The sequence below is a fragment of the Vanellus vanellus genome (assembly GCF_965231255.1).
Source record: "Vanellus vanellus genome assembly, chromosome: 3".
Taxonomy (NCBI): Eukaryota; Metazoa; Chordata; class Aves; order Charadriiformes; family Charadriidae; genus Vanellus; species Vanellus vanellus.
The window spans coordinates 108,521,274-108,539,606 of record NC_138907.1 but is presented as its reverse complement, the minus strand read 5'-3'; the positions used below and the strand labels follow the sequence as shown (position 1 = coordinate 108,539,606).

General features: G+C 37.1%; 1 protein-coding gene across 1 annotated transcript in view; it reads left to right on the top strand.

Annotated features, from left to right (window-relative positions):
* Positions 1-18,333, top strand: part of PXDN (peroxidasin) — a gene marked incomplete at its 3' end in the record, with an annotated part of 99,670 nt that overhangs the window by 19,838 nt on the left and 61,499 nt on the right. The window contains exons 2-3 of the mRNA XM_082480607.1: positions 12,230-12,301; positions 13,933-14,004. Coding sequence (XP_082336733.1) covers positions 12,230-12,301; positions 13,933-14,004 — 144 coding nt within the window. The remainder of the gene's footprint in view (positions 1-12,229; positions 12,302-13,932; positions 14,005-18,333) is intronic.

The window sequence follows — 18,333 nt, the reverse complement described above, 5'->3', positions numbered from 1 at the left end:
TTTTTGTCGTTGTTGTTTGGGGTTTTTTTTGTTTGTTTTGTTTTTAATTGTTGTAAGATAGCCTGAGAATTAGAAACAGTTATAAAATAAAGTTTCTAATTTCAAAATAACAATATTTCTGTAGTGGACGGATTTTGGAAGACTCTGAAGGTGGATGAGACAAAGAGCCACCATCATGCCAGAGTAAAATTTCCATGTATAATTCTTGACAATTAAGCCTACATGCCTAAAACTTTGAACCAGCAAATCCCGCTTGAGTCCTATTAATGGCACTGCATAGCTAGTTGGAAAAATTGGCAACAAGGGCAGCAGAGGGATCTACAGACTTAGTAAGACAATACTGTATTGCTTTTCATTGAGTTCACTTTTAAATGTTTTCCTTTCAACTCTAATGGCAAAATAATTGTTAGTTAAAACAAATCCTTAGCTCTTGGAGAAGGCTATATATATCATAAGCTCTCCATTCACCAAAGCTGTACCTGATAAATATATTTTTTAAGACTTATAAACTTGAAGTCCCTTTTAAAAAATCTTACATATTTGTGCAAATCAAGTATTATTTTAACTAGATAATTGATAGATCATCCGGATTTAATTCTTTATATTTTTGTAAGCATGGTTTCGTGATCAAGGTGAGTAGTGCTGAACGTTCTGGATCCTGTTCTACAGATTTCAATATTTTTGTGATCCTACCATTTGCTTTTGTTACTAAAATTATGGTATACTAAATGTTCTTGACTATGATACCTATTCACCATGTAAGAATTATGTTTTAGTTTCCCATTAAAAAATTCAGTGGCTTTATTTTACATGCTTAGGGCTGATGTTCAGGTAATAAAAATCTCTCAGTGTACATTAGAGAAAAACACATATTGTATCTAGTAATTAGACTGGGGAAGAATTAATCCAGAAAATGAGTTGCAAACAAAAAGGGGAAGGATGTAATTTTGTTTGTAAAAGAATCACTAGGGCGAAATCTTAAAACCAGGCAAAACCAAAAAATCTTGGTTCCTCTGGTATTCCAGAAAATGTTCCGCTTCTAGCAGGCAGGATTACTATAAGTAACTATAAGTAACTATAGCAGCTGAAAGTGGGGTTTGGTTTTATTTTTTTAAAGTGGTGGCCTTCTCTTTGTTTGTTCAACAAAGTGACACATTTTTTTACAGGGCAGTAGTTAAAGCAGCATTAAAGTGCCATTGACATCATGCAGTTACTGCCCTGACTTGATTATATAACCTCTTTTGTGCAATTTTCATGCTCTGCTCTGTTTGAATGTTTTTACTATGCTGATGGCTGTTTTTCATTTCCTGCTGGGATGACCTTGAATAAAAAAAGAATAAGAATAAAGTAGACATAAGCAATGTAGTCTTGCTGGCATTTGCAGATCTTTTGTTCTGTGTTGAGAAACATAGTAGTTTGGCATTTATGGTATAGGTTATTTCTGCTGGCTAGTAATTAATCTTCAACAGTTAGAACAAAATCAGTGTTTTTCCCTTATTTTGTTCTTTTGAATTTGCTGACGGCAAAGTGATCTAGTTATGACAATTCCTACCTTATTAAAACATCTGAAGAGAGCTAAACAAATGATAAATGCAATGGTCATTCTTTAATTTAGATTATTAATTTAACCTATGAAATCTAATAGATCTACAAATCTAATATTTATCTATTAAATTGACCCCTCCTTTTTTCAAAGGAAAAGGTGATTAACTGGTTTGCACTTTTTTTCCAGATCCAGTATATATCATGCAGCTGGAGGAAATGTTATGTGTTTGTGTCACCTCTTGTTGCCAACCAACATTTCATAACTAGCCTCACTGATCAAGATGAATAAGAGGGCATTGCCTTTCACATATGCATCTTTTTCAGACTTATTATATCTCTCAATATCAGATAGTTGTAACGATGAGAAACCCATCCTTTGAAAGTAGTTTGCATTGTTTCTGCTAATTCTTACCAAACCAAAGCCACCACTTCCTTTTAATTTGTCAAATTAAAGTAATAGATTATATTACCATACAGTTTGCAATCACATATAAAGGAAGAGTTTTAGCTTTAAGTAGTTTTCAGTGGACCTTTTATAAGTGTCTACCTTTGAGGCAGGGGGTCGGGTACAGGGCTTGTTCTTTTATGATCCACACTTAGCGTTTAAGAACCTTTCCGTTTTTAAGATACTTAAGACAGTAGTATCCTTTCACATATTTCCATTTTGCTACTGTGGCGATTTTGCTTATCTGAGGAAATATTTGAATTTAAGCTCTTTTGTGTCCAAACTCAATGCTAACCTACTGCTTAACCCTTGAAACAAGGTAATGAGATACTTACCTTCACTGAAAATGAAAAATCAAGATTTTATTTCGTTGGTAAATGCTTCAATATTTTTAATGAAGATTGATAATAAAAGTCATTAATTTATCAACATCATGTGTCAAACATCAGTGTGTTATACAAGTAGGTTGATTTCATCAATATTGCCTTTTTCTTGTCTAAAGCTAAAAGATACACAAATATTTTCAATTTCAAGTATGAAATCAGTTGCTTTCAATATGCAGATGTGCTAAACTGGAGTTTAAACGCATTGTTCTAGTTTGCCAATGGTAAATCTGATGCTTTGGCTTTATTCTGTCTTTATGGATACTGTTTTTGGAGAAACTGGGAAGTCCTACTTTTTTTTTTTTTATTTCACTTAGTCTGGTTATCATGTAGTATTTCTTAGCATAAGCATATGAATGCGATGTATAATCCATTATATCTAAGAGCGGGATGCTGGAAAATAGTCCTCCAGAGCAAATTTATTAAGTGTAAGTGTAACATGGTGTTTAATTTGTTCTGTTGATTGCACCTCACATTATGAAGCGAAGTAACAGAATATTTTCATTTTTGGATAAGAAAAACTTATTACAAATGCTGGGAGATTACTAAATGATTAAAGGGATCTTCTAAAGTTTGGAAATATAGGTGATGTGGAACAGTAGGTCTATCCAAAAAGTACTAAATAAGACACAGTCTCATGTCACAGAAGTATTTGGGGTTAGTACAAGAAATGAATGTTTGACTCCTCAGCCTCAACAGTGAAAAAAGTAACAAATAAATGTATTATTTAAAATTTACTCTTTAATCTGAGAGGGAAATAGAATTGATAGCATTTTTGCTATCAATAGATAGATATTTTTGCATTCATCTTTGTCAAAATCAGGAGGGCTATAAACAGAAGATGAAATTACACATCATGCCTAAAGTTTTCCATTTGCACGTAGAGTTCTCTTTTCAAGCATTTTTTAATAATAGAACAAGAAGTGTCCAAAGCAAACTTAAGTTATCTCCCTTACTTTAGCCTTAGATTTTGCACATATCATTATTTGGGAGGTATGTCGGTGATGCAAGCTGTTAAAAGTTGGAAACTATTTCCTTGTGTTATGTTTTGTAAATCTTATTGTTACACCCTAGCAAATGAGCCTTCAGTTTTATTTTTGCTTTCATTTCCATCCTGTAGGAATGATGATAGATGGATAACCAAAATTCTGAATGTTTTCAGCTGTCTTTGCTCTTACAAAATATATTATTTAAAGTTAATGTTCTTAAAGCTTTTGCATTTGGATTTAAGTGCACTAGAATGAAATCATAGAAGACTATGTATAATAAAAAATTTGCATAACCTTTAAAAATGGCAAGAATACTTGTAGTTGTGGTACTAGATTTAAAATCTCTGTAATTGCAGCATTTCTGTCAGGCATGAGTGTGACATGTAGAGTTCTTTGCTAATGCCCTGACGACATGCTTTGCATATGTACATTATGTCACAAGATAAGTGATTTTAATTAAATCATCATATTATACAGTGTTTCTATATCCATGTTAGAATTGGCTAATTATCTGTGTATAGGTAGAGAGACATGGCTATGAATGAAACAGTAGCTTAACATGCTATTTTTTCTGTTTTCCTTTTTTAATCAAAGATCTTAGTATGTTTTTGTGTCATGATAATTAATTTAAATTAAATTTGAATTAAAAAAATGGAATGCTATTTCTTATATTCTCTCTTTATAGAAACAAAGGGATCTCAGGGAAATCCTCCAAGCCCTAATAAGTGGCAGGGTACTCAGTGTGCAGGCAGAGGTGAGAAGGACGTGGCTGGGGTGGAGCAAGCCCAGGAGAAGTCCTGGTGTCTTCCTTCCTGCTGCTGCTCCAGCAATTCTTCATAAAGAATGTTCCCATTTGCTGCACTTAGGACAACACCTTTTGTATTAGCTGCTGATTAGCGAGTGCTTATTACTTGGCATCAAAAAGATTATCATCAGTGGGGTGATGAATAGAGGGTGACTTGTTTTGGTGTTGTGTATCCACAACGATCCACAGGCTGCCACCGTTTGAAGTGCACGATGGGGGTACACTATGTTGTCTTGGCAGCCCTACTTTAAATCAGTTTGACTTAGAACGGTTCATTATTTTTCTTAGTTTGATAACACAACAGAATCTTTAAATGTCAAACATATGCAAAAAGGAATCTGAATTAAGATTACTAAAGTACACCAAATCTAATCTTTTATAAAAGTAATGAGATGAAAAACCTTAACTCTCCTCCCCGTAAGTTGTTTTGCAATAATTAGAAGACAAAAGAATAAAGGGAAACTGCACTTAATGTATTTTTTATAAAAAAGCCACTGTTTTAATTTCAGTGCATGTTTTTTTCTGTGTAAAACCAGTCCCTGCTCTAAAAGGGATTCCCATATTTCAGAGTGATAAGAAACTTCAATTGACTTTTCTTATAAGCTGCTTGATGTTTAAAGTCAATGTATTTGAAAGCTATATTATTTGCTCTGTATCCTGTGTGATTTTTGTATTCCAAATATTTGTTAATGCCTTTTAGTATTTATTGTTCTATTTATTTTATAAGCTATTATTTTGTAAACTTGTAATTAATTTATATGCCCAAATGTTGTTTTGTCCCATCAGGATGTGTAAAGAGAGAACCCACAGTTTTCATTACTTCGCATTGTAGGTGCAAACTGTAAATAGGGTGTTCTGGAGTGCCAGGGGCTGCCATGGGAGTGTGGGACAGTAAAAGCCGTGTAATGCTTTTTTGATATTTATGTATTTAGACATTTTCACTGTGTTTAATTAGATACAAGTATTGTTAAAAGTTAACTTCGAATGCTAAATTGGAAGTAGTTTACTGTTGTTAAGAATGGGCAGTCTAAGGGGGGACACAAATGGACGCAGTTAGTTCAAATAAAGAATTTATTAGGAGCCGAATTTATTTTCATCCAGACAGAAAGGTGTCTGCAGCAGAGTTCTCCTTTGCTTTGTCACAGAAAAGAAAGCATACAAATATTTTGTTTATTTATATGCCATACCTCTAGATCTTACGGATTTCCATAAGACCTCGTTCCCATAAGGGCGCAGAGGAAGCCTGCGCAGCAACCGTGTACGCGCGCCCCGTCGGCTGCGTACTGCTTGGCACGCACCCTGGCCCGCGGCTCTTGGCGGTGCTGTGGGACCCCGGCCGTTCCCAGGCGCTGGAATGCGACTCTCAGGGGCGTCCAATTGCTAAATTGTCAGCGTGCTCCCTGGCACGTTCTTGGCCCACGCAGCCTCGCGCTCTGCCGAACATTTGCTGGCCGCTCCCTCCGTGAACTAGCACAGGGCGGACGACACGGGGCCAGGAAAATAATCCGGAGAGTAGTCAGTTTACTAGGCGGCCTCGACGTGTTGTTTTGTTTGTGTTACTCAGGGGAGACCCAATGCTTCAAAGTGACGGGCTTAACTTCTGTGGAAGTCTGTATGGCTGAAGTGTATTTTTCCAGCTTGAATTGTTAAGCTGTGGAGGGCTACAAGAAGGAGGAAAATGGTAACCATCAGTATTTAAGATGTTTTTGTGAATTGACAGAAAGACAATTTTTAGGGCTTTATGTAGAAGGGAAAGTTCATTTCGTTGCAATGACTCTTCTTTTTTTACATGTGTATATCCATGTGGCTGTCTTCGAGGAGGAGAGCTGAAAGATAACGTTGTCAGCAAAGTGTTTTGGGAGGTCAGGCAGAATTTCTCAGAAGGAAGATGCTCAGGTACAGGACCACAAGCTAAGAGAATTCAGTACAGGAAAGCAGCAGTAGCACACTCTTCCCTGAAAGTAGTATTATGTTGTCGAGGTGTAATTTTAAGGAGTAAATGTTTTCACTGTGAAACAGGTAATAAAGGAGGTAATCTGAATTAAGAGATAGGTGTACTAGATTTGTATTTGAAAAACTGAATGCATGACATTTAGGTTTGGATTTTTATGCAAAAGTTATTATGGTACCCTAAAATCCCATGCCATCATCGTAGGTGTTTGCATAATTTTTACTGGTTGTTTCATTTATTATTTAGAGATTAGGAAGGGGAAAAATGACAGTCAGCAACTGGGGTGGACTCCCTCAGGCTGCTGGTTTAACCTTCTGGTGCATTCTGGCTGGTCAGTGGAAGTCAGGCTTGCTGAGCCCCGAAGCACGGCAATACAGCCAGGATTCAGTCAGCTTGTAAGAGCAAAATGGGGAACAACAAAAAAGGTGAAAGAGAAATGAATGGGCAGGAAACAGGCTTTTGTGAGTAAAAAGTCATGTGGTCGCAGGGTTGGCCAGGAACTAGTCTGAAAAAAAAAAAAAAAAAGACAAGAAACCTTACAGAATCACGGAATGGCTTAGATTGGAAGGGACCTTAAAGATCATCTAGTTCCAACTCCCCTGCCATAGGCAGGGACATCTTCCACTAGACCAGGTTGCTCAAAGCCTTGTCCAACCTGGCCTTAAACACCTCTAGGAATGAGACATCCACAACTTCTCTGGGCAACGTGTTCCAGTGCCTCACCACCCACATAGGGAGAATTTTTTTCCTAATATCTATTCTAAATCTCCCCTCTTCCAGTTTGAAACCATTACCCCTCATCCTGTCACTACATGCCCTTGTAAAAAGTCCTTCTCCAGCCTTCTTGTAGGCACCCTTCAGATACTGGAAGACCACTTCGAGGTCTCCTCCGAGTCTTGTCTTCTCCAGGCTGAACAACCCCAACTCTCAGCCTGTCTTCATGGGAGAGGTGCTCCAGCCCTCTGATCATCTTTGTGGCCCTCCTCTGGACCCACTCCAACAGGTCCATGTCCTTCTTATGTTGGGCGCTCCAGAGCAGGACACAGTACGCCAGGTGGGGTCTCACAAGAGCGAAGAGGGGGACAATCATCTCCCTTGACCTGTTGGCCATGCTTCTTTCGATGCAGCCCAGGATACGGTTGGCCTTCTGGGCTGCGAGAGCACATTGCTGGCTCATGTTGAGTTTCTCATCAACCAACACCCCCAAGTCCTTCTCCTCAGGGCTGCTCTCGATGCATTCTGCACCCAGCCTGTATTTGTGCATGGCATTGCCCTAATCCAGATGTAGGACCTTGCACTTGGCCTTGTTGAACTTCATGGGGTTTGCACAGGCCTACCTCTCAAGCCTGTCCAGGTCCCTCTGGATGTCATCCCTCCCCTCCCTGCTGATTAACCACACATTATTTCAGCAGCACAGAATGTCTTTGAAGAGCTGGATCGGAATGGCCTACTTGAGCTACCAATACTCATTTTTCAGTCTAACACAGTGTCCTGGTTCCGGCAAGGATGGGGTTAATTTCCAAGGAGCCGGCAGGGGAGGCACGTATTCCATACCACGTGACCCTTGCCCCGCTATAAAAGGAGCTAGCCGGGGCGGGGGAGTCAGTCGCCACTCGGGGGCGGGTTGCGGCGGTGCGGGTCCGGTCGGTGCGCTTCGCGGCGGTACTGTAATCGCGTTCTTGTATTCCTTTACCGGTGTTATTGGTTTTCTTTCTTTCTTCTCCCCTTTGTCTGTTCTGTTAAATTATAATATTTCAACCCACGAGTTTTGCCCTTTTCTGCCGATTTTTCCCACGGCTGTGGGAGTCGAGCGAGCGGCTGCGTGGTTCTCTGTTGCTGGCTGAGGCCAAACCACGACACACAGTCCTCATTCCTGCCGTTCACTCTCGGAGGGGATGTTTCCCTGCACTCCGGTTGCTGTTACACGTATGCTCTGAGTTCTTCTTCTGTCCGCTGAAACGTGTTCTATTCTCGTAAGCTGGGCATGGGGCCTGTACCATGGGAGGATGACATTTCAAGCCTGAGAAATAGTGCTCCTATTTAGTGTGGAGTCTTTTTTTTTTTTTCCTTTTTTCTACAATGACATGGCAGTGGAGACTGAGGCTTTTTAAATCTTTTTTTCATCACCTACCAAAACCTTAATTAGGTTTGAAAGAATTGGCGGCTGTCTGATTCTTCCCTGTGTCATTGGTGTTCAGTTAATTATTTCAAATTTTTAGGGATTTATAACTTCAGGCTTGTTTCTAATCTCAAACATCTTCCAGAATAGAATCATAGAATCAGTGAGGTTGGAAGGGACCTTTAAGATCTTCAAGTCCAACCATTAACCTACCCTGATAAAAACACCACCACTCCTAAACCATGTCCCTAAGCACCTCATCTACCCTTTTCTTAAACACCTCCAGGGATGGTGAATCCACCACCTCTCTGGGCAGCCTATTCCAATGTTTAATAACCCTTTCAGTGAAAAAATGCTTCCTAATATCCAATCTAAACCTGCCCTGACATAACTTGAACCCGTTTCCTCTTGTCCTATCACTTGTCACCAGGGAGAAGAGGTCAGCCCCCACCTCTCTAAAACCTCCTTTCAGGTAGTTGTAGAGGGTGATAAGGTCTCCCCTCAGCCTCCTCTTCTCCAGTTGCAGCCACTCCAAATTTGCCAACATCTACAAACTTTATAAGCTTATTTTTTCTTCTACCAACCTTGTGTTAAAATATTTAATACCTTCTGCCCAATTCTACTTGATACAACCTTTCAGTTCAATAAATAGTCTTTGCTTATCCTCTTTTTCCCTACTACTTGGTTTACAGAGATTTCCTCTAATCCATATTTCTCTGGTTTGCTTCTGTGAATGGCCTGTATCAAAACTCTTAAACTAAATGTATGCAATGTATACTCTATTTCCTTTATTCACCTGGCTTATTATCCTCCTATAGAAGGAAGTTAAGATAGTTTGACAGAATTTCTTCTTGAGAAATCTACAGTGGTTATGACTTAAGAACTTTTGTCTTCCATGTACAAGAAATAATTTATGAAGTATAGTTATATTAATTTAGAGAACAAAAGAGGTTGTGTGGTTTTTCTTATTTTGAGCAGCATTTGTGATCTGCCTCACTCTCTATTTTGGGAGACTTTGTGCTGGAAAATTAATGAAAAAACTTTGAGGTAACACTTAGAAGTGTTACTTCATTTGAAGAAAGAGCTCCCCTTTGAAGGAATGTACCAAAATCATAATTCTACATTTCACTGAGATTAACATTGGGGTTTTTTTCAATTTTAATGTAATTGTCGTACTGACTTTAAACAAAACATATAATTAATCTTTATAAAAATGCATTGTTGTCATCATAGCTTTCTATGAAACATTTTATTTAAAGATACCAAATGAACTGGGCTCCAGAGAAAATTTGGGTGCTGTGTTTTATTACGGCTCCTTTTTAATACCTTTATGCAGAATGAAAATGAATGAGTAGGGTTTCAGACATGAAACCTTAACAACTCCATATGAGAAGGGCATATAGTGTCAGGAGTTGGGATAAAATATCACTATACCCAGCGATAGTGAAATAATATAAATTATTTTGATTGGTGTTGCTAATCCCGAGTCATCCCAGTGATTTACTGCAGAATGGATTTGACACATCAAAAGGGTGCTCATTTTGATGCTGACTCAGAGGACTGGCTCCTTCATTGCATTCATGAAAGCTACGTACTTAGTTATCAGCTTTGCTTCACTGTAGGGAATAGGCTTGCTTTCCATATGGATGAATGTATATTCTTTTATATCGAAAAAGACATTCTGTACTCTGTGTCTATTCTGTCTATGTCTACTTGGAGTAAAGATTTATTTCTACTTGTGGAACTTTGAAAAATATCAATTTGAGAAGTCCTGAGTTGTTGAGGAGCTAAATATTGCTAGTTGTAATAGTATTTTGATGCTTTTGAAAAGTACTCAGTTTTCAATGTTCCTTTCATGCATATTGGATTTTTGCAATTTTGATGATTTTAATCAAAATTAAAATGCTTCCTTGAAACACAATAAACTTTCAGATAATCTAGGAAAAGCTCTCAATAAAATGGTATGCCATGTCCAGTGACGCTTACAGAGGGATCTGCTGTATCTTTTCTCAGTGCAGGCTATGACATTCAATGCCTGTTTAGAAAATCTCATCACCTGAGATTCAGTGACTCATAGGCAGCATCTCTTTCTCATCAGGGCCATGTGTGTTTCATGTGTGACAAGTGAGTATTTCTTGTGTGAGCGATGAATAAAATGTAACGCTGTTTAGCTCTAACTAAAGGAGGTGCTTTTGGAAAGAACAAATTCAGGCTATGACAATTTGTGCTTCTAAATCTGGAAATCCTCGGTTCAGCTGGGGGTTGAGTAAGGGGGCTGTCCTGAATGTCTTCAGGCAGTTTAACTGCACGTCTAAATAAGGGATAGCAGTTTGCATCCCTTATTTATTCCAGTCACTGATCAAATATTTTGGTGGAGTGTAATGCAAACAGAGCCACATGTCTAATCCTTTCCTTACAATGAACAGTAGGCCACATCCTAAACCACTTATGTAGAAAAAGTCCTTCTGAGGCCATTATTCCAGAGCTGAATAAGACCTGATGGGCTGATTCCTGAGAAGTGATGCCTAAGTGTGCTCTTTGCAAAAGACTTCAGGCAACTGTACCCCCAATAGCGTACAACCTCTGCCAGTGGGGTGGAATGGGATTGGTAGCTGACTTTTTGTCTGTTTTTCTATATTTCCTTTGACTAAATGCCAAATTCCAGAGAGACTTCTTGATAACATATTACCTGTTAAAACGCAGTGCGTATTTAAGTTTTAATTAGGACTGGGTTTGGTGCAAAGATTGAAGTTATGACATGTTTGTGCCCTGCTTTTTTGAAAGCAATCGCTAAGTGTGTGTTCTAGAAAGGACAGGGCAATAAGGGTGATCAAAGTCTTTCAGATTTTACATATTTTCCGTTTGCTTCCCTTCTGATCGCTTGCCAGAGGCTGTAAGGGCCTGGTGTCCTTTGTCTGCTGCTAGGGAAGGGGACAGACCTGCTGCCTCGCTTCCTTTCCCCTGGTCCCGATCTTTCCTTGCACAGTTCCCCTTTCACCTGTGTGGCCTCCCAGGAAGCCCATTCCGTTTGCTAATCAGCCAGAAAATTATTCCCTTTTTTTTTTTTTTTCCTCATGGGTTTATTGCTGATCCCGATGAGTTGGTTAAATCCGTTTCTGAGCCGCTGGGGATGGGACAGCCAGTGCAAGCCAGCAGCAAGACCACGCGACTCGGAGCCTGGGGAGGACGGGTGGGCAGAGGTGGAAACCACCTCCTCCTTCTTTCAGCGGGAGAGAGGAGTGAGAATGGCACAGCCATGGCGTTTCCCCACATCCCTGTCCTGCCGCTGCCGCCTCGCTCCCTGTCCCTGCTCGCTTTTGCTGCACCTCGCTCGCTTGAGAAATCGGTTTCCTTCTTCTTGGAGAAGTTCTCATTAAGCTGGAGATCTAACAGGAAACTGAAGATGGTAAAAACATGTAAAAAACCTAAGAGAAAGTAAAATTAAATAAGAAAATAAATAGCTTCAGGCAGCTGGATTTACAGGTTTTGAAAGCAGGACAACATCAGGCACTTAAGCCTCCTTACCCAAACCAAAACAATGGAGTAGCTTAAAAGTCTTAAAAGTTGTCTCTTTTTTCCTGAGCTTTTCTCTGATCCAAATTTTTCTGTATCTATTTATTTGCAACTGTTTTTATTTAGTGTATTATTTACAAGTAGCATTTAAAATACAAAGACCATGCAATTTAGTGAAATACAATTCAACATCCCATTACAAGTTGCTTCACTGTGGAAAAAGAACATCCTTCGTGACCACAGGTTCAACTTAGGTACAGCCTTCAGGGTTGACCACTGAGGCTGGATTTGGTCAATCCTCTGCTTAAACTTGTCAAACAGTGTTGGGATTTGTTTTGCCTTCTTTGGTCAAAAGCTACGGTTTATGGACGGAGGCTGGTCACTGTGGTCTTAGAAGGCTTGTGCTTAGTTTGTTTTTTCACATGAAAAAAATACATATTTTTTTTTTATAACATGATTCTTCTTTCTTTGTTCTACAGAGACCTAAGATTTAATAGGATTAAAGAAATCCAGCCTGGAGAGTTTAGACGGCTTAAAAACCTGAACACACTGTAAGTTCTTTTTCAGTCCTAAGGCCCTTTTCCCTTTTGATTTAATATGATTAATTTGGTAATGTGCCAAATTTGCTCACTTATCACAGGTAAGTAGTCTCACAAATTTCAGCTGTAGTATTTACACAGGTGAGGGAAGTGGGGTTTAGGCCCAAAGTATTTGAAAGCAAAATGAGGTATATGTCTATTAAAATAAAAAAAGGTAATTATTTACAGCCAAATGTTTTATTAACATACTATAATTGGAGGTATGAAAAACACAGACCTTTACTGTATAATGTTTTCCAAATTGTGCTAAATGACTTCGGTGGAATATCACATAATAAATTATGGAGCTATGGCAAAGCTCATCAAAGGCTCAGGTGTGCAAATGTGTTGAAATCACAAAATATATGACAAACTAATGTTTTGAACTTCCCTGTTCTAACGTGCTTGCCAGGACTGGCAGAAGTTGGCAAGTTTTGTTCCTACTGAGCTGCCTTTTATGGAGGTCTTTGTTATCATATATGTTTGTGAAGAAAAGTCTGTGTTTTCTAAAAGACTTTTTACAAACCAGAATGCAAATGGTATATGTGTTGTAGTTTTAACTGCGTATCTCCTTTCTCATTCCTTCAAACATCACTTCTGAAACATAGGCACGCATGTTTCTCTTCTGTAATATATAAGCAGGCATGAGGAGGAATTAAGATGGACAGTTATTTTTACTTTTAAATGTACAGAATTTGTGATTGCAAATTTGACTGGTTTTTCTAGAACACAAGCAGTGTGTGAACTGGAACGCAGTAGTGATATCAGTGAGCTTTGGATCCCTATTACCTATTTATCCTGCAAGCACATAACAACAAATGTATTGAGACATCTTGTACTCTGTATTCTTCACACCAGAAGAAATGATAGGACTTTCACCCAAAAGTGTATTGTCCAAATCTGTGCTACCAAGATGTTTTACTACCTATCCCTGTTTCCAGTCACCTTTGATAGTATTTCTGTTTGCAGTTGATCCCCGGTTTTGAATTACAATTTCTGTCAGATATCCAGTCTCAAGTTTTAACTGTCCAAATCACTGATCCGAGATCCACAAGTTCAGAATAAAGACAGTATTCGTTAAGTTTGGATTCCTTCCTCTTCGTAAAACTACTGCATGGGAGATGAGCGCAAATCTGTGAATATAGACAGTTGTGCTCCTGTATGAAGTAAAGGGCCCAGTACACAGAATATTGCTAAGAAGCATATAGGAAAAGTCACTTTAATGTACCTGCTAGTGACAAATCTTTGTTAGTATCAATTTGATCATTTTCAAACCAATGTTTAGACTTAAGACCAAGATTTTTTTTTCCCTTCATCTCAGATACCTACAAAAAGCCATGTTATTTCAGTTTTCAGATTTTTTGTTCGTTTTTTTTATTTCTATTTAATTTTTCCAGAGTTTTCTCCTGCAAGGTAGTGACTAAGCAGCTGTAAGCACATCACTTTTTTCTTCTAACAGTTACTGTTAGGGGAAAAGGCATTTTGGTTTTTTATTTTTTTAAGTTTTCCTTTTAATGTTACACTACACCTGCTATTACACTTTTTTTTTTTTTTTTTACTGTTCCTGTATGTTAAAATAAACAGCTGTTTATTTCTTTTTACAGGCTTCTAAACAACAATCAAATAAAAAGAATACCTAGTGGGGCATTTGAAGACCTTGAAAATCTGAAATATCTGTAAGTTAAATGAATGTCCCTTTTTACCTCAATGTGTAACTGAAAATCTTCCATGGGAAAATGTTTTAATCTGACTCACTATATCTTTGAAAATCTGTGAAATTAATTTATGGGGCGGGGGAAATAGAGAATCTTTGTTTCTATAAGTAGGTGCTTTGAGATTTGCTAGTATAAGACTGTGATATCTCTAGGCAGTAGATTTTAAAGGACATAGTAGTTGCTGTTTACTATATGCAACTTAAAAGCTAATTTAAGAAGGCACATGTTGAAAGGTTGAGGAAGTCACCTCTTTAAATGTTCACTGAAACCTTCATACAGGTACTTTTTAAGTTTCTGTTTTGAAAAGTGGCTTAAAAGCAGTTAATCCAAGATTTGTGTCTGCAGAAGCTTGTAATTTATGTAAGCTTTTTAACTACTCCTAAATTGTTCACTAAATGAAGCATAAATTTGTAAGAGAAAAATTAAGTCAAACACAAAATAGAAAAGCACCTGTATGATGTGCCATAAGTTCTACGTCTTCAGGCACCCTGTGTTTTTTAGGACTAACCCCTCCCATTTGAACAAACATATCAAGTGTATTAATTACCTGAATAAACAAAAGGCATCAAAAAATGTTATTTTTATCTGTGTAAAAGTCTAAAGCTGAATAGTAAGTTGTCATGGATTCTCAGGTCTAGTCTCTGGAGTCCATCTTATGTAATGTCATGTAGAAAAGCATCACTCTGTCTTGGAGTATTGATCATTGCTTGAATGATGTACAGACAAAAAAAGTCACTTTGAGATTTCATTGCTTTGGAAACAATTCAGAGGCTTATTTTTTCATCTAGTTTTCAAGAATGAAACCTGAATACCTCCAAGGAGGTGAGAGAAAGGAGGAAAATAAAAATCATATAAATTTGTGCAGACACATTACCTGGTTTTCCAAGCCGTGTTTGATTACATTTCCTGGTCTCATTTTTATGTGTATTGTCTTTCAGTAATTAAATTGTTTAATCTACATACAATAGGGGGAAAAAGAATATTGAACAGAGTATCCTCAGGGAATTATTAAAGTCCATGATGATTGTATTTGTTACAATATGTGTTTGTATGGTGGATCTGGTAGTGGAGTACGTGAGGTTTACTAATTAAGGATGGCTAAGCTTCTTTCCACAGTCAGCAACTGTGCAAAAATACGGCTTGGTTCTTACTATGTTTTTGTTTTCACATGCTTGCCTTTGCCTAGCTGTAGTAAACCTGAGATAAATCTCAGCCATGCACTCTGTTCAGTTCAATAAAAGAGTGAAAAGAGATAACTGAACTATGATTTGTTTTCATATACATGTAGTAATGTCTATCTATGTCTATATTGTTAAGAGGAAGATCTTTTCATTTTCTTCTTGTTCCCTGGAGAATTTTCATATGAAGTTCAATGTGGCAGTTTATTCAACTGCAGAGAGCTCTTCTTTAAAGCCATCCCATGTTTTGTCTCTTTCAATGGCTGTGATGTAAAGATTCTGATAAGATATAAAGTTTAGCTTTAAACTGTACAGCCTTAAAGTTATAAAAATGCTGGTACTGGTCACATGATCAATACAGAAGGCTTAAATGTACCAAATAAATACAGTTCAGCTGTGAAAATTTCAGCTGAGTAAGTACATGCTAACTGTATTCTGTGGAACAAAGGGAACAAAACAGACCATTTTTTCCCAATGGGATCAACTGAAGTAGAAATTAAGGGGGAGAAATTGTACAAACGTTAAAAATATTGTTGAGAATTTAATATTATAAAGCCAAATCATCTGGAATAACTGAGGTTTTGTATGGCCTGATCCTATAGATATTTGCAAACATAATTTGTAGTGTTGTGTTTCATAAAAGGAGATCATTGGTCCATGATGTTACTTTTGTTCTTATGAGAACTCAAGTACCGGATTGCAGATGGTTCTGAAAACATATAATTCACTGAGTAATTTTAGAAAACCTGTCATTTCTCAGTGGCTTTGCTTTAGCAAAATCTATGCAAATATAAGATGTGTAACTATTAGTGAGTGTGAATGTAACTGTATAAAAATACATGTGACTATATAGTTATATATAAAATATATAAGTATAAAACATAATACAGTATATTTATTAAAAAAAAGGCAGTATATGAGAGACAGATGTCAAAGCCCATTACTGCATCTCTGCTGAGGATCAGTTTTTATGCTTTTAAGACAAAACTTTTTCCAGCAAGTATCCAAGAAGCCCTAGAATTTTCAAATGCTTCTTTGTACTATTTCTTTCTGAAATTGAGATTAAGAGTTTTATGCGGTGTATATGTTTTCAGAATTGTTTGTCTGAAGAACAATTTTTGACAGAGTAATGATATTTTCTCAATTTTTTGTGCATTAAAATACTCATCACTGTAAAAGTTGGTCTTTACATTGTATAAAAAATTATGCACGTATGATTTTTGAAGCTAATTTTTTAGGAATATTTGTTATCTTGTTCTTTATAGAACTGTCAACATTTCAATTATATAAACAGATTTGTGTGATCTTGTTCTGCTTTTTGTGGTAATAATTTGTCTTCAAATTCATATGCTAAAAGTTGGGAAGAAAGAAATGTAATTATTATTGTTTTGCTATGAAATGAAGAGGATACTTTTTTTCCCCTGCCTTTCTGCCTTTCTGTCTGTCTGTCTTTTATTTATATACCTTAGTGTTGGCAATATGGTTCTTTGGTAAGGATCAAAAAGGCAGTATTAGCTTGTACCCTGTCCATAATATAGTTTCTTTCTGCACTTCTGTGATTCTGTATGATTTTTGAGTCTTATGTCCCCCCTTCTGCAAAGGATACTGTAAAGACTCCTGTCTAAAATAAACTTGAAAAGTTGTCTTCATGTCAGCAAAATAATTGATAACATGTTTGTAATTTGTTGCTCCTAATATATAGAGATATATATGTATACGTGTACATGATGTATATGGTACACTGAATACATTTAATTGATTGCTGTGAGTTATCCACTTTACTGACTAGAGGTGGTAGTACAGAAAGATGAGAAAGGAAAGCTTCCCAACCTTATAAAACAGATCCGGACAGATTTGTGGAAACTTGGTAGGATAATCCTTCCTGATCCTGAAAGTCAACAGTTTATTCTCCAAGAGAGAAGATAATTGGGAACTGAGGGTAGACACGTACATGTAGGATACTAGAAGATTTTGGAATCAGCAGTGGAAAGAATGAGGTTAAATTAAAAAGAATTTAGGGAGGAGATATGGAAAAGTATAAAACATAGATTAGCGATTTAAAAAAATGTTCCAGATAAAGAGAAGGTACTTGGTATTTACAGAGCAGTAACCTGGAAGCCAGTGTGAAGGAAGTGAGGGGAATAAAAATGGACAGTGGAAATAACTTTGGCAACAACACTGATACATAGTCACTTAGTAAGAGATGGAGAGGTGAGGAATCAAGACATGACAGCATTGCGATAAGCATATGATAAATGGAAATTAGGACTGTATGACATTTATCAGTTCTGGAAATACTGAAAGGGAAGAGGCAAGGTTTGTTTTGCCTTTGGTGGATGAAGTAATAGTGGTAGAAGATAGGTTGTAGGTTTGCTAAAGTGCTGAGCTGCTGACCTCAGCCTTCCAGAAATGGGATTAGGTCATGTTTCCTTCTGTGCCTTCTGCCACTGTGACCGTATTAGTCAAATTACTTTGTCCTTTGAACACCTCCAGTGATTCCGGATCTCATTTCTTTTCAATTCATGTTGCTAATTCCACTGTCTCCTTTATGTTTCTATATGAGTCTCTCTTTGCTATATTTATTTGCTTGTCAGTGCTATATTTATTTATTTGTCAGGTTTAACTCTACAATGCCTGGTATTGCTATTACTTTTTACCTTTTTTTCCCTCCAGTTCCAAACAAATACATCTGGATCATACTTTCCTTAAATCACGTGACTTTTAATACGGTCCATTAAAAAAAAAAAAAAATCTAAACAAAAATTATCCATGTAGGGGATCTGGCAAACTTTTTACTTAAAACTACTTTTTCTAATTTTCTGATTACTGGTTACCTATTTGTTTGTTCATTTCACAAGCATGTGACCAGTACCTCTGGCATCCATCAGTCTTGCTTGCATTTCTGGAGAAATACAATTTTTTTTAACTCTTCTGAAAACAGTTAGTAGTAATTGCCAGAAAATAATTTAATGTCATAATATAATATATCCCTTTGTCATCTTAATCCACTGTTTATTCATTCTTTGTAAAATTCTAGTAGTTCAGTTCTGTAAGAGAGCTTTTAGGTTAACGCAATTATAAATTACTTTTTCCCTAATTATACTCTAACTCT